Below are 17,294 nucleotides of genomic sequence, written 5' to 3'. Positions count from 1 at the left end.
TCTTCTTAAAATCTTGTTAGTATGCATTATTTTTGGAAGAGAAAAAATTATTGCTTTCCTAAGTCATTAAATATTGAATTCACTGATCTTTCCAACCAGAATAATTTATGGTGTATACAGAGTGTTCTAATAGTTTCAGGCACTAACCATATATTCCCTTTCTTTTTAATGCTTTCCAATCTGTGGATGATATACTGACAATCCTTTTCTGCCATTGCTGTATTTCCATTCCTCAGAAAGTCTCCTAAGGTAAGTGACTGATCTTTTACAATACTGTTCCCTATCAAAATAAAGATAATTTGCTCACAATATCTAGCATGCTTTTCCACATTCAGTTTAATAGCTTTGCTTTCTGATAGGATTTAGAACCTGCATTATTTCTATCTAATTTTGTTCTACAACCTGGTGCAGAGAAAAAGTTTGGAAGTTGCCACCTCTGGTCTGTCTTTGTAATATGAATTTGATACATTCAAGTGTGAATTTTTGACAGTCACATAAGACTGAGGTGCATGTTAAGCAGACCTGCTTTGCCAGGCATACATACAGAATTATATGCATTTTACTGAGGGTCATTTCATATTTCATTGACACAGTGGTAACATACATGTGGTGTTGATCTGGGACCCAAGGTTGCATGTGTAGGAAGTAGTGTCTCAAATGTATGAAACTATCACCTTAGTGTGATGTTGAATTCCATCCCAGATTGCCATCTTCCACTAGGAAGTGTTAGGTTCACATAATTTTAGTAACTACCGTATTTTTCCATGTATAAGACACCCCCATGTATAAGAGGACTCAAAATTAAGAAAACACCTCTCAGCACTACCCGTGTATAAAATGAGCTCCAATTTCAAACCTAATTTTTTGGTAAAAAAACCCCTAGTCTTATACACGGAAAAATATGGTATGTCCACATCCTCCTCTATGTAAGAATGGTAGCTGAGGGTCAAACACAATATATAGGATATCCATGATAAGATCTCCCAACACTAATTTTGTTTTTTAAATAGCTTTAAAGTGGATTGCCCATTTTTATTGGCACATGAGTTTAGGAAGAAGGAATGTTTAACTCTTCTCTTTGCACAGTTTTCAAAACCTAAAATGGTCTTGCTAGAAGAGAAATATATAGATACCTGTATTTTTCCTCTAGTAGGGCTAATAGCAGCTTGGGGGAATTTAGTTTAGAAAATACTGCAGAGGAATAAACACTATTTTCCTAGAGCCAGTACTCAGATAAAAATTGGAGCCCATCAAAGCTGCATTTAAGAAAATATTTGTGTGTTTTAAAAAAGTGGTAGTCAGGAGAGCTAATGCCCAATTTCCTGCATTATGTCTGGCTCTGATACATTTTCAGCCTGCAAAGATGGGAAATGGGTTAGACCTTTAGACAATAAACACCTGAACCTCACAACTGACATGAATTTTGAGTAATTTTATCCACTTAATGTATTTAAAGAGTGTGCATAGAGAGAATGATATGGAAAGAAGCACAAAATGTTTGTTAAATATGTACAAAATACAGTGGTACCTTGGGTTACTTCAGGTTAGACGCTTCAGGTTACAGACTCCGCTAACCCAGAAATAGTACCTCGGGTTAAGAACTTTGCTTCAGGATGAGAACAGAAATCGCACTGCGGTGGTGCGGCAGCAGCAGGAGGCCCCATTAGCTAAAGTGGTGCTTCAGGTTAAGAATAGTTTCAGGTTAAGAATGGACCTCCAGAACGAATTAAGTTCTTAACCCAAGGTACCACTGTAGTCATAATATAATGAGCACAGCTGTCAGAATTCTGATGATAAGAAATATATAATTGCATGCTTTAGTTTGTTCCAACCTTCCCCAACCTAGTGCCCTCCAGATACTTTGGACTGCAACTCCCATACGCCCCAGCCCACATGGTCAATGATCAGAGGCTATGGGAGGGGTCCACAATGGCTCAGTTTGTATGTCATGGCATGCTACAATTAGCTGTGGATTACTTTTACTACTGCTGCTACTGGTCACTTTCCAAGCCTACTAACAAGTTGTTAGTTCGTACCTCATATAAGAAGAAACTACGGTAACTGCAAATAATCAGAAAGATCTGGGATTTTTAAAAAGACATTTGAATATAAATGGTTTCTTTTGCAAATTGTGAATGTTGCATTTGCTATTCAAAATGGTGTGAGTTTTCATAGTTTTTAATTTACTTTTTTCTATTCATATGCAGGTGTTTGCCTTTGATTACTGCTTCTGGTCTATGGATGAATCGAATACTGCAAAATATGCAGGTATGATTTGTAATTACTGCAAGGCTTGGCTGATGATTTATAAAATTCTATTTCCTTCCCAATGTTTAATGGAACCCACATTTTCCTGTTTTCTCTGTTTACAAAGTTATTGATTTTATTATGAGTTCTAAGTCCATTGTGATTTGGTTATGTAAAGGTAAAGGTAAAGGGACCCCTGACCATTATTAGGTCCAGTCATGGCCGACTCTGGGGTTGCAGCACTCATCTCGCTTTATTGGCCGAGGGAGTCGGCATACAGCTTCCGGGTCATGTGGCCAGCATGACTAAGCTGCTTCTGGCGAACCAGAACAGCGCACGGAAACGCTGTTTATCTTCCCACTGGAGTGGTACCTATTTATCTCCTTGCACTTTGGCGTGCTTTCGCACTGCTAGGTTGGCAGGAGCTGGGACCGAGCAACGGGAGCGCACCCCGTTGTGGGGATTTGAACCGTCAACCTTCTGATCAGCAAGTCCTGGACTCAGTGGTTAAACCCATGATTTGGTTATATACTTGACAGAAAATCCATTGTTTCCCTGGATTTTGTTAGTGTTTTATAACCTGTATATAAAACCACTGTGGGTTGATTAGTGCATGTCTGAGTATTCTTTCACTGCCACACACTCTGTCCTTTCCTTGTAGTCATCTTAATTTTCTAATTATATTTATTCTATTTGGTTTACCCACACTGAACTCATGACTTTAGACAATAAAGAAACAGCAGGATGAAGCAACACTGAAACCATCCAGATTGTGTTCATTTTTATATTTCCTTCTCAGTAGGACTGGGAAGAGAAAACTGACTATCGTATTAGAAATATTCATTTAAAATACATCAAAGATTCTGTTAAAAGCAGATTACTTGAAAAATTAATTGGATGGTAGAAATACCGCATCTGAAATGCTTACTTCAAAGTGCTGACAATACCTGCTTTTTAGAAGCTGAAGCTTTCTCCTCTATTTCTTTAGACCCATATTTCAAAGCTATCTTTCTCTTGTTGCTAGTTTTTGGAGGGAAGTCAATTTTAGTTTTGTTATATAATAAAATGGTTTGGGCATTGTAGTTTTTATGTTTCATGAATGCACAAATTAGTACTGTTATTTCACAATGTTTAAAAAGAGTTTTAAGGAGACACATCAGCATTATTTAATTTAAAAACATAATCCACTTTCTGTATGCATGTGAGAAAGAAAATACTGGTTTAGACAGAGGGACAGTTATCAAAACAGCACAATTTTATATATATCGAAAGACTCACAAGTGGATCAATATTTTAGAAGCAGCTGTTCTGGTAGTGCTACAACAGAATAATTTGGTATATCTGTTGGTATGCTGTCAAGTTCTCTTGAGACAATACTGATAAAAATAGAGGGTTCAATCCAGACTTTGATGCCAATCAGAAGCTTATTTGTGGGGGAATAAGTGTCACTGAATTTAGCAGCACTGAGTTAAGATGGCCAGGGTTGCACTGTAAATCATACTTGGAGTAGACATATTAACATCAATACTCATCATTACTAACTTTAGGTCCGTTGAAATAGGTGGGACTTTCTAAGCATGACTTGTATCTGGATCCTATCAAGTGCTTGCAACCTATGTGATTGGTACCAGTACACATATAACCAATACTCAACCAAATGATGAATTTTATGCCAATGTGGATGCAATGGCTTCTATCCAATGCAGCACTAAGTAAGTGGTTTGCCAGTGCAAGGATTTGTGGTTGTACAGCAGGACCTCCCCTCCCTCTTCTCCCCCAATATACCCCTTAAATCTCTTCTGGGGCTTCAACCCCTGGAGCAGACTTGGGGAGGATGTGGGGTGTGCATGGGGTAGGAGAAAGGGAAAGTCTCATTGTGCAAGTGGGAATTGTTGCACCAATGAAACACTTAGTGATGCATTGGATACAAGCCAAAAATTGCGCATCAAGTAGATACTTTTGATATGGTTAGGAAATCATTGTGTTAAAAACTAGATATGGATTTAGATGTCATATTTAAGCAATCTAAGCAAAGTTTTTCACAACTGCTTTATTATTCACTTTTTTAATTGCTTATGGTGATAAAACTTAGTTTATTTAATTTTGAGGCTTTGGTTTCTCAATTGTGTATTAAATTTTGCAGGTCAACAAGTAGTGTTCAAGTGCCTTGGTGAAGGGATTCTTGAGAAGGCTTTTCAGGGGTATAATGCTTGCATTTTTGCCTATGGACAAACAGGTGAGAGGTTTTTTTACAAGTGGGGATTTTTTATTGTGCCAGGAGTGCTACTTAACTAATGCCTTTCTTCAGTCCGAACCTCTCCTTGAGTGCAGTGTTGGACTTCTCCTTTGCCACATATATTTTCTCTCTTGCATCACATCCCAGTCACTTCTCTCTTAATACCTCTTAACTCAAAACCTAATAGCTCTCATGACTGTCTTCCTATGTTCATCTACCTGAACTTAATAGAGCATACTCCTGAATAAATATACTCAGGATCTGGTTGTAGATCTTTCTGACTTTGAGACAAATGATATGTAAACAGACAAAGCTTCAAACCCTTAATCTGAAAAAACAAGCCTAGTTTCATTAAGGATAATCTTGAACTGTGGGATCAGTACTGCTCTATACAGACAGGTTCTTAATAACAACATTGAAATCTGAGACTATACAGATGCCTTCTCAAACCATTATGCTTTGGTTGTGTATGCATAATCTAATGAACTTAGTTCAGAAGAGGAGAGCACCAATTATTGTGCTAGGAAAGTTGCATGTTCATTTTTGTACACTTGCAAATAGTTCAGAGGAACTGAGAGCTCTACTTGAAATATTCCTCTAAACGCTATTAAATATAGCAAGACATGCATTTGATGAAAATTCACAAAGTTAAGTCATGCGCAGACGACAAGGTGCCAGCTTTTTCTTTTACTTGTTTTGCATATGCTTTCCACAAAAGAAGCATTTATATATTTTCACAACATATTAGTTAAACTAAATAATTTGACATTCATAAGGTGGACAGATGAGGATGAGAAAGCAATCTGTACTGTCATCATCATATACACGAATGCCATTGTGAGTTGCCTTGTGTTTGTAGAGCTAGAGTCAAAATTGTACCACCTCTGTACAAAAGAAGAGGCATCAGCATGCTCAGAGTAACCCTGAGGTTTGCAGAAAGGAAAAAATAGCCTAGGATAGTCCTGCAGTGTAGTTCATATTGTATGCTGCAGTTCAGCCTCTAAGTAGTTTATGGTATTGTCTAGAGTAGTAGTTTCTGATCTTTTCAGACCTGGGACCCACCTTTAATCCAAACATGCATTTGGGGACCCATTTCTTAATATTTTGCCATATATTTAAATAGTGGTTGTGATGTTTTCGCAACCCTCCTTACATCAGGCTGTGTGACCTGATAGTAGATTGAGTTGAAGGCAAATAATCTGAGACCCCTGTGGAAGGTTGGTTGTTGGGCTGAAGCTGAGAATTGTTATCCACATTGCAGACTTGGCTGAGAGAGTAGTATATAATAATCCTGTGACATAGTTCACTGTAACATCCCTGTTGTAGGTTGCAGGGCTGTGCTGAGAGAGCAGCTTCCAGCAGCCCTTATACAGTGGTGCCTCGCAAGACGAAAATAATCCATTCCGTGAGTCTCTTCGTCTAGCAGTTTTTTTGTCTTGCGAAGCATCCCTACTAGCAGATTAGCACTATTAGTGGCTTAGCGGCTATTAGCGGCTTAGAAAAAGGGGGGGAGGGGAAAAACTCGCAAGACGTTTTCGTCTTGCGAAGCAAGCCCATAGGGAAATTCGTCTTGCGAAGCACCTCGAAAAACGGAAAACCCTTTCGTCTAGCGGGTTTTTCGTCTTGCGAGGCATTCGTCTTGCAGGGCACCACTATACTGTAGGCCACTGCTAATGTTGTAGGCCAGAGGTGGGACCTCTTAACCTGCCCCTCACAGACCTCTTCCCAGGTCAAATCCTGTACTTAGGCCAAACCAAATACTTAATTGCATGGAGAACCCTTAATTGCATCTTCCATTGACTTACACGCAAACTGCCTTCACGTTTTGTAGGAAATAATTTGAAAATGCAAGTAGAGCTTTTATAATACATGTTTCTTTTCTATATTCTGTTTTAGGCTCTGGAAAATCCTTCTCAATGATGGGTAATGCAGAACAACTGGGTCTGATCCCACGGCTCTGCTGTGCATTGTTTCAAAGAATCACTTCAGAAGAAAATGATTCACATACTTTTAAAGTTGAAGTGTCCTATATGGAAATATATAATGAGAAGGTCAGAGATTTACTGGACCCTAAAGGGTAAGGAACTTGTTTTCAATGTTGATCAACACAACAGGTTAGGAATGAGAGTATATTTTGTGCACTGAGACCCAAACTATACATGATTGCTTTAAATGTGACTGTGCCTCAGATGTGTGGGAAGGTTGTGATTTAAAGGACCAGAGTTTGTATGAAACCTTTTCTGACAACAGCATTCCCACTTGCAGCCCTTTTCCTCCAGAAGTTCTCTCCCCACCACCAACCAGGCTCACTTCTGCTATTGGAGCTCAGTAGAGATAAAAATGTTTGGAGGGATCAGCTTTGGAATTAAAAGTAGTGGGTGGGGGGAGGAAAGAGGAGATTCAGCTCCCTTTATCTGCATGCTTCAAATAGCACATCACCACCCATCAAGCAGACCCAGTCAGTCCCAAAAGGTTATCATCTGTCACTTCCATGTGTAGTGTGAACTTGTCTGCTCTTACTAGAGAGAGCTATATTTACCAAAGTGAAATGCCAACCATCTATGGTGGTCATTAAGGAACCTGGTTTTCAGAATTTGCTTCATGGAATGTGAACAAAATGAGCTATGGGAGTGACTTTTACTGCTGTGTGGCTATTATGGTAGCCGGATATCTGTACAATAGCAGAAATGAATAAGAGAACATGCTTTTTTTGGGGGGGAGGGAGTCTGTCATTGTCCTGTGTATTAAAATTTGGGGCTTATGAGCTAGATAAAATGTGAGTAAGAAGAGACATAATAGAGGTATATAAAATTATGCATGATGTGGAGAATGTGCGTAGAGAAAGGTTTTTCTCCCTTGGCATCCAATGAAGCTGAATTTTGGAAGATTCAAAGCAAACAAAATAAAGTATTTCTTCAACAAACATACTTAAACTATGGAATTCACTTTCACAAGAAGTGTGGGAATAGTGCAAGACTCAGCAAATCTATATTTTCTGTTAGGGAAGATTTAAGAATATGATTGTAATTTAATAATAGGTAGGTTTAGAAGTGATTATTGATATTATTGGTATTATATTATTTTAAGGTTCATAATATTATTACATAGTTGTAGTTATGAAAACTAGTAAAATTGATATATTAAATTGTAATTTAAATTTCAAAATCAATTATAAATATAAAATCATTTAAAACAGCAATAGCACATTCATAAAATAAACTCAAACCCAAAACAGATACCAATTGGGATAAAGATTTAGAAGGCTTATTGAAAGAAGAATGTCTTTAGTAGGCACCAAAAAGGAAATAGAGAAGACACCTCTCTGGTATTCAGTGGGAGAGTGTTCCAAAGTGTAGGAGCTGCCTCACCAAAAGTTGATTCTGACATCCTGAAATCGACCTTCTGTAGATCTTGTGGATCATACCTACAATATGCCATCGATTGAAGAATGATTGGTAGGGTATGTAGGGAATTAAGTAATCTTTTAGATATCTTGATCCCAAGATGTTTATATCAGCACCTTCAACCAAGCTCAGTAGCTAACTGGAAACCAGTGCAATTCTTTCAGTAGTTCTGCAGTGTGATGGTGTGTTTCCACCCCAGTGAGCTACCATATTTTGAACTAACTATGGTTTCTGGGTCAAGGGCAGCCCCACATAGAGTGCATTTCAGTAATCCAATCTGGAGTTTACCAATGCATGGATTATGTTAGATGGGCTATCCCGATCCAGAATAGCTATAGCTGTCTTACCAACTGAAGCTGGTAAAGGGCCTTCCTAGCCATTTAGGTAATTTGGACTCTTAGTGACAGAGATGGGCCCAGGAGCACCCTCAGACTATGAACTTGTACTTTCAGGGGGAGTATTACCCCAGCCTTGGATAATTGTATGCCAGTTGTTGGAAATCACAAGTGGGGAGAGTGCTGTTGAGTTCAGATTCTGCTTTTGGGTTTCCCATAGGTTTCTGATGTGCCACCGTGAGAACAGATTGGACTATATGGGTCCTCCAGCAGGTTCTTCTTAAATCTTTTCACACTGAGGCTATGAAGATGAGGGCAAGTTAGAGGTTAAAACAAGTTATAGGGAGAAAAATACCAAAATTCTTTTTATAATGTTCTTTAAAAGTATTTGGTTAAATAATTATCTTGGTAATTACCCTTGACATTTCAAGTAAATGAGCTTTTTTAGAAGTTGGTTGGTAAAATTTAGACAAGTCCATTTTTTTCTTTCAAAGGAGTCGACAGTCCCTCAAAGTTCGTGAGCACAAAGTTTTGGGCCCATATGTAGATGGTTTGTCCCAACTCGCTGTTACTAGTTTTGAGGTAGGTAAAAACCAAATATCTAATGATATTAATAGTATTCCTAGGGTATGGTGGGGCGGGGACAGAGCTTATACAGCAGCCATGGCACACTGCTTCATTACAGGCTGTGAGCACTGTGAGCTGAGAAAAGAAACACATGCATATACAATTTATATGATGAAAACAATTTGTATTACCCAAAATTGAATAAATACATAAGTAAATATTAAAGATTGGTTGAAGAAAAAGCACAGGCGGCATAGAAATACATTTCAAAGGAGAGACCTTATGTATATTCGGGGCTGATGAGTATTTTAAAGTAAAAAAAGAACTTTCTAAAGAAATTCAATATGGAAATCATATTAGCAGTTTTTAAGCTATTGACTGATTTCAGTTATTCTGTTAACAATTACATTATATTAATCAGCTGAAGATAAATTAAGGCACCTTCTGTTTTCTAAACTGTTTGTGGATGGGGTAAACCTGTGATTAGGATGATGTAATTGTCTCGGGGCTTTATATGGAGAAGGTAGTGATTCTAGGTGAATCAACTCTTTGAGCCAATGGAAACATTGTGAATGGAAAGAATAAATTCTTTGTTTCATCCATTGTTTTCATTATGCTTCAGGATATTGAATCATTGATGTCAGAGGGAAACAAGTCCCGAACAGTTGCAGCAACCAACATGAATGAGGAAAGCAGCCGCTCCCATGCTGTATTTAATATTATAGTAACTCAGACCCTTTATGACCTGCAGTCTGGCGTAAGTGAATTGAGTTTAAGGGCCTTTGGAAATTTTATTGTGTGACTAATGTGATTCTAAGTATGTGAACTTGTAAATTCCTCCCCATTGATTTCAGGGACGCCCCAGTCCCAGACACATGTGTTTTAAAATAGGGATGTCAGATTAACAGTACAGAAGAATGTTAATGGAAATGTACTGAAAATGGTTAAGTCCCAAATTAAAATCTATGATACACATATGAATAGTATTCCTTAATCTGAAATGAGAAGCTAACACGATGGCAGATGATCTAAGATGCCATGCCAAGCAGATTCCAGCAAAGAGCGCATGAAATTTCAAATGTCATTTGTAGACACACATTACTATTAGATACAGTATTTGTTATTGTTCTACAGATTATAGAGGTTTGTAAAAATCCAGTACAGCACTTTCTGTGTTGCTTTGGTTTGATGTGTCTTCATGGTAATGAATACATGGGAATGGGCAGGTACAAACCAGCCACCAGAAACCTTATGGAAGTAGTTCATCAAGACATGGCAGTCAATATATATCAGATTGCCCCACCTTATGTCTGGGGGTAGGGAGAGAAATGTAATATGGTCAATAAAGGTATTAGAATAGAACACGACCAGAGATCTGTTGCTTGGTAACCAGATTTAGGATTGGTTCCAGCAAGTCAGAAAATCTAACATCCTCTATTAGGGACTGATATCGACTGCTACTTGATGAATCCTTAGAAGAAGAGTATGTAATACAGAACTCTCCAAATAAATTTCATCAGAAAGGACATAGTGATCATTTGTGTGGAAGTGTCCTCGTGAAACTTTTCATACACATGGAAAACTAAAATATTTTGGAGATGTCTAGGCTAAGTAGAAGGACAGAGATGATATATATAGATCCCGAACCTCCAAAAAGGTTTCTACCAACTTTATCATGCCTGTACATGAATCTGCATGAATACACAATAAGTAACTTTTACAAATGTGTTAGACCCCTTTTTCTTGGAAAATGTGGAATGGGAAGGGTAATGAAATAGCATGCATCTTTATTATGACTGGTGTTTTTCAGCTTTTCCCTTACAGGGAATTGTGAGGCCAATATGGCGTATATAATTAAATGTAAATTGGGCACAGTTATTATTAGTATTTACAAAGATTTGATACTGTTAATTCTAAAGATGTCTGTACTAAACAGTAATGTGAAAGTGACTTAAAAATATCACAGCAACTGTCTCTTGCTGTTGTTCAAGTTTGTTTGCCTGTATTTTATGGTTTCTTGCACTGTGTGAATTCATAGTAGGCTATTAAAAAGATTGATTTGTTTTTGTATGTTTGTGTTTTTGCTTAGAACTCCGGAGAGAAAGTGAGCAAAGTCAGCCTGGTAGATTTGGCTGGTAGTGAAAGAGTATCTAAAACAGGAGCAGCAGGAGAACGTCTGAAGGAAGGCAGCAATATAAACAAGTAAGGGCGTGAGTGAATTTAAAGTATCCAAATAAACATTCACTTTAGCTGTACTCATCAGAAGGCCCTTTAAATCAAGCTTCTCATCAGACTACATTCAAATAGCATTCAGAATTCTGAATGTTAGATTAGTTTTACCTTTCTGCAAATTTTTTCCATTTATGATCCAGGCATGTGACTAATGTGAAATCGTTAACCTGAAGTGACAGCAGCACTTTATATAATGAAAAGGTGCTTGCACATTGTAATTTCTTCACATCCATTTCCCCAAGCAGTTGTGGATATTGCATAAAACAGCAACTAAGTAAGAGTAGGGTTTTAATGGTTGCAGAGTTCTCAGTAAACTTGTTGTTTTCCTTAAACACTTCAGTGTATTGGTCTTAACTAGATAAGGAGTGTCTCCACCCACATCGTTCAGCCTGGACACTGAGATCCAACTCCAAGGGCCTTCTGGCAGTTCCCTCTTTGCAAGAAGTGAAATTACAGGGAACCAGGCAGAAGGCCTTTCAGTTGTTGCACCCACCCTGTGAAATGCCCTCACAGTCGATGTCAAAGAGTTAAAAGAACTATATAAATTTCCATAGACTTCTGAAGGCAGCCCTGTTTCAGGAAGCTTTTAATGTTTGATTTATGTTTATTTTTTCTGCGGGAAGCCGCTCAGAGTGACTGGGGAAACCTAGTCAGATGGGCAGGGTATAATATATACTATATGATTATCATCATCATGCAACAAGTTGTTACAGTGACTCCCAAATAAGAATTCTAAAAGCTGCTTCATTTGTTTGCAGTAAATTTGCTTTTGCTATCCATCTATTTTCTTAATAAACAAATGGCAGATAATTACCTCTTATTTACATAGCTTCATAGTAGTAGGTGCTCTTTTCTTCTGAAAATTGAATATGTTTTTTCCTATTCTTGCACTGTTTGCTTGCTTGTGTTTTTGACTGTAGTGCTACAAAACACCCTTTAATACTGTTGGTGCTCATTTTGACCTGTATGCAACACCTTTTACTGTTTAGCTCCATAGGCTTTACATAGCAGTTTATTCTTCTACAGATTTCTATTACTCTTGAAATCCTTTTTAAATCTTCACAAGTTCTAAAATTTATTACACCCCACAGAAGCTACCTCCCCCTCCCCAAGATTAAATTTCATTGCAGCTTTTGACAAATTGTATGTTACATGTTCTAGCTGATAACAATTTGCTGCTCTCCTAGGTCACTCTCAACACTAGGTTTGGTTATCTCATCACTTGCAGACCAAGCAGCAGGAAAGGGGAAAAACAAATTTGTGCCTTACAGAGACTCTGTGCTCACCTGGCTTCTCAAGGTAAGACATGGCACTGTATCATTCTAAGTGAAACTGTCATGGTCTGATATGCTATCTTGCACACCAGTGTGCAAACTTTTTTGACTAATTAAGAAATATTCTAGATGCAACCTCTTCCTGGTATAATACATGCTTTTTCTTGCTATAGTAACCTTTTGACACATCTGTTTACTTGCCATTCTGATTTTTGCATGATAGTTTGTAATGCTGCGAGCTAAATATCCAATGTGTTGTAGGTCAGATGCGGTTGAAAGCAATGCACCTTGATTTTAAAAGTGTGCATTATATTCAACTAAATCATTATGTGAATGGAATGACTTTTGCCCATGCAACAGAACTTCCCTTTCCTCTCCATCCCCCATGTACCCTCTGTTCCACCACTAGATCTGCTTTGGAGAGTTGGGGAAGGAGGAGGGGAAGTTCCCTTGTGCAAGTGAAAGTTGTTCTGCTTGTGCAATGACTTCAGTGAGTGCAAACCTTTGTATGCTAAATGTAGTGAAATTGTGCGTTTAGAGAAGGGGTATATTTTCAAATTGCTTCACATATTTATGAATTACTTAATATACTCTTTAGGACAACTTGGGAGGAAACAGCCAAACAGCTATGATAGCTACAATTAGTCCAGCAGCTGATAATTATGAAGAAACACTCTCCACACTGAGATATGCAGACAGAGCTAAAAGGATAGTTAATCATGCTATAGTAAACGAAGATCCAAATGCCAGGGTCATCCGAGAACTACGTGAAGAAGTAGAGAAACTAAAAGAACAACTTTCTCAGGCAGAGGTAAATATATGGTAATATTACTGGTGGGATTCAGTGAGTTGTCTTTTTTATTAGTTCCATACACATTTTACAAAGGGCGGGGAGGTTAATGTTTTTGAATTGGCTATAAAATTTGTATCACAACAGGATTTATTTGAAGATGAATTGATGATCTGAATTTCTTGTGGGAAAGGGGAAATCCAAATGGTGAGCACAATTAAACATAATGAAAGAGTAGTTTGGGGTTCTAAGTACCGTATTTTTCCTTCTATAACACGCAGATTTTTTCTCCTAAAAAGGAAGGGGAAATGTCTGTGCGTGTTATTGAGCGAATGTGTGGTCCCTGGAGCCAATTGGTGCAAGGGGAGGCAAAAAAAAGCAGGCAAAAATCAAACCGCGCGTCTCCTAGAAGGGAAACTTGAAAAGAGGAAGCGGCTGCTTTCCGGCATTCTGCCTCAGGGTCTTACTGCCCACCCACCTCTGTTTCCTTGCTGTGTTTGCTCAAACGGAACAAAGAGCAGGGAAAGCCCCTCCCCTCCAGGCAAGCAGAGGGGAAAGCTGAAAACATGCAGGAGGGAGAGAGAGAGAGAGCGCGTGAGCTGGCTGGCTTGGGTGGGTAGGTGAGGGAAAACTTTTGCCTTCCTTTCCTCCCTACCCCTCTCCTGCATTCTTAGCCAGCTGCTTCTCTGCACACCCCTCTCCTGCTCCTTGTCCCTTCTGTGTTTTTCCTTCCCTCCCCACTTAAAATGTGATTAAAAAGCATGGATCCACATGGATCCTCAGGATCTTTGCATTGGGTCAGCCCAAATTCACCATCAGATCACATAACATGTCCATGGCTACAGCCTGCCCCCCCAAAACCACACACCCACTGTTGCCTGGGGCTGCAATGGTGCAAAAACGTGGTTAAAAAGCATGGATCTACATGGATCCACAGGATCTTTGCATTCAGTCACCCCAAATTCACCATCAGATCACATAGCATGTCCATGGTTACAGCCTGCCCCCCCAAAATCACGCACCCACTGTTGCCTGGGGCTGCAATGGTGCAAAAACGTGGTTACAAAACATGGATCCACATGGATCCACAGGATCTTTGCATTGGGTCAGCCCAAATTCACCATCAGAGCACATAGCATGTCCATGGCTACAGCCTGCCCCCCCAAAATCACGCACCCACTGTTGCCTGGGGCTGCAATGGTGCAAAAACGTGGTTACAAAACATGGATCCACATGGATCCTCAGGATCTTTGCATTGGGTTAGCCTAAATTCACCATCAGAGCACATAGCATGTCCATGGCTACAGCCTGCCCCCAAAAAATCACGCACCCACTGTTGCCTGGGGCTGCAATGGTGCAAAAACGTGGTTACAAAGCATGGATCCACAGGGATTCTCAGGATTTTTGCATTGGGTCACCCCAAATTCACCATCAGATCACATGTCTGTGGCCACAGCATGAAGCACAAAAATGATACATCCACTGTTTCATTCAGAATGTTTTTTCCCTTGTTTTCCTCCTCTAAAAACGATGTGCGTGTTATGGTCAGGTGCGTGTTATAGAGCGAAAAATACGGTATTTGCACCCATGTATGTGATTCTGTTCACAACCCAATTTGTTTGACTAGCAGAACAGGATTAAAATTTGTCATGGATAAATTGGGAATTATAAAATGTTTGTAATTGTCATATTTTGGCTATGAAGGCTATGAAGGCACCAGAGTTAAAGGAAAAATTGGAGGAATCTGAGAAACTAATAAAAGAACTGACTGTCACTTGGGAGGAGAAGTTAAGGAAAACAGAAGAAATTGCACAGGTATTCTTTTCAGTATTCTTTCTGCTAAATGCTTAATTAGTGTAAGTTTGCATTACAGTACGTAGCCTGAGACCTGCGAATATAGGGCCGTATATAAATTCAATAAATAATAATAAGATAATAGTCTATGGAACAGAGATGGACAAGTTTTATATTTCCAAATGTGATCTGGCTGTCATACTGTTTCCTGAAAATCTGTGGCTCTTGCCATTCACCTGGATTTTATGTATTTAAAATATTTATTTACTGTCCTTCATTAAAATAGTCCACTATAGTTTACAATAGTGTGAATAAAACTAGGCAACAAACCAACAAATATGTATGGTGACATGCAACAAGACAAGATGCAAATTAAAAACTTGGAAAACTAAAGAAAATTCCAAAAAATATAAAGTTTAAGGAAATCCTGAGGAAGTAGGTTAATTAACACAGTTTATATTGATGTCACACAATGCTAGCATACTTGCTGTGGTTGCATAGGCTTTACTTCGGTATTAAACAAAGCTGCTCATTCCGTAGATGGCTGCAAAAATAACAGCTGGATTAAAACCTACAGTCACAGTAGGCAGCTACCCAAACATTCCCTGTTACAGCAAATAATTGTCACAGCTCACATGTCACTGTATTGCTATGAGCATGCTCACTTGAAGCAAAGCTAAGGAGTTCTAAAGTTGAGGGCCAGGTATTAATATGGCTTAGTTTGGCCTAAATGAGTGGTGTTTCAGTGTATTTTTGTATTCCTTCATGTTTCATCAGCAAATTTTGCAAGAGAATATGAAGTAAGGCAAGTAATTGTTCCCTGTGTGAGGTAGTACTTCCTTTTATCCTGGGTTCTAGTATTATATGAGAGGGAGAGAACTTTTCCGCAGCCACCTTCTCCACCCCATTAGTGTATATGTGAAGTTAGGATTTTTCACCTCAGTGTGTTTTATATTTGCTCACATTGGAATTCATTTAAATGCCCATTTGCTTAGTTGGAAGAGATCCTTTTGGAGCTCCTTGCAGTCCCCTTTCGTTTTTACCACTGGTGTCATCAGAAAACTTGGCCACCTCATTGCTCACTCCAGATCCTTTTGGATTAAGTCAAAATGCACTGATTTCCATAAAGGTCTGTAAAGGAACCCACTGCTTACTTAGCACCACTGCAACAACTGTCCATTAATTCCTGCTCTGTGGATGATTCTCTTATCTCATGACTGTTAAGTTTCCTCCGGCCAGAATCTAATTGTATATTCATTGGTACTTCTGTTGTTCTAAGTTATTTTGTTGTAGGTTATTGTGAAGGGAAGTGAAAAAAACAGCAAAGATTAGAAGAATTAGTTTACATTCTAATTGTATATTTTAAAAATATTTTTATTGTGGCATGTTGTCCAACCACAGTTTATAAGAATGTTATAAATTGTAATAATATGTTTCATTGTTTTAAAAGGCACTGATAGGACTGTATGCATGACTTCACTAGTCTGTTTCATTGACTGATGAACAAGAGTCATAATAGATGAAAGGCTTATTGGATAGTGTAACATAGTTGTGTAACCTCTTTTGTTATCTGTTCTAGACCTATTATTTTAGCTGGGTGCAGATTAATGGTAACTCTGTTTTTATTTCCAATGGTACCCTCTCACATGAGGAAGGCTGCTTCTGCTCACAGAAAAGTTTGTTTTATGTCTCAGAGTTGAGCAGTTTGTGAGAAAGGTGATTCTAAATCCAAATAGGTTTTCCCCCTTGTACCACCTTTTGGAAAAGTGGAAGCATGGAAACTGATATGGAACCTACCTATTATAGTTCTATGTGAATTCTTGTGTAAAGATTCGTAGAGCAGTGTCAGCAGCTGTTTTTCTTTTGCATGTGATTATGTCTCAAGTCATAATATTTAGGTTTATTGGCACTTAGATCTGATGAATTAATTTTTTTCCTGTGTATTTTACAGGAGAGACAAAGACAGCTAGAGAGTATGGGCATTTCCCTTGAAACTTCTGGCATCAAGGTTGGGGAAGATAAGTGCTACCTGGTGAATCTAAATGCAGATCCTGCACTCAATGAATTATTGGTTTACTATTTAAAGGTAAAAAGGCATTAAATTCCATAGTGTTTTAGAGCTTCCCTTGAAAAACTGTGCTAAATTTGAATCTGTGGGATTATATCTACATTAGGGACGTGGGTGGTGCTATGGTCTAAACCACTGAGCCTAGGGCTTGCCGATCGGAAGATTGGTGGTTTGAATCCCTGTGACGGGGTGAGCTTATGTTGCCTGATCCCAGCTCCTGCCAATCTAGCAGTTTGAAAGCACACCACAAAGTGCAAGTAGATGAATAGGTACCGCTCCAGCGGGAAGGTAAACGGCGTTTCCGTGTGTTGCTCTGGTTTCGCCAGAAGCGGCTTAGTCATGCTGGC

The 17,294-nt window shown here is 38.7% G+C and overlaps 1 protein-coding gene across 6 annotated transcripts in view; it reads left to right on the top strand.

The window, feature by feature from the left end:
- Positions 1 to 17,294, top strand: part of KIF13A (kinesin family member 13A) — a 72,441-nt gene that overhangs the window by 14,566 nt on the left and 40,581 nt on the right. For all 6 annotated transcript variants that reach the window (XM_079983727.1, XM_079983724.1, XM_079983728.1 and 3 more), the window contains exons 3-13: positions 237 to 249; positions 2,208 to 2,268; positions 4,391 to 4,483; positions 6,380 to 6,560; positions 8,717 to 8,804; positions 9,412 to 9,546; positions 10,879 to 10,991; positions 12,209 to 12,320; positions 12,894 to 13,106; positions 14,790 to 14,900; positions 16,831 to 16,965. In XM_079983727.1, the coding sequence (XP_079839853.1) occupies positions 237 to 249; positions 2,208 to 2,268; positions 4,391 to 4,483; positions 6,380 to 6,560; positions 8,717 to 8,804; positions 9,412 to 9,546; positions 10,879 to 10,991; positions 12,209 to 12,320; positions 12,894 to 13,106; positions 14,790 to 14,900; positions 16,831 to 16,965 (1,255 nt within the window). The remainder of the gene's footprint in view (positions 1 to 236; positions 250 to 2,207; positions 2,269 to 4,390; positions 4,484 to 6,379; positions 6,561 to 8,716; positions 8,805 to 9,411; positions 9,547 to 10,878; positions 10,992 to 12,208; positions 12,321 to 12,893; positions 13,107 to 14,789; positions 14,901 to 16,830; positions 16,966 to 17,294) is intronic.

This window comes from Podarcis cretensis (assembly GCF_951804945.1).
Source record: "Podarcis cretensis genome assembly, chromosome: 7".
Classification (NCBI taxonomy): Eukaryota; Metazoa; Chordata; class Lepidosauria; order Squamata; family Lacertidae; genus Podarcis; species Podarcis cretensis.
Note: the sequence above shows the minus strand (reverse complement) of the source record. Positions and strands in the feature narration are given on the sequence as shown.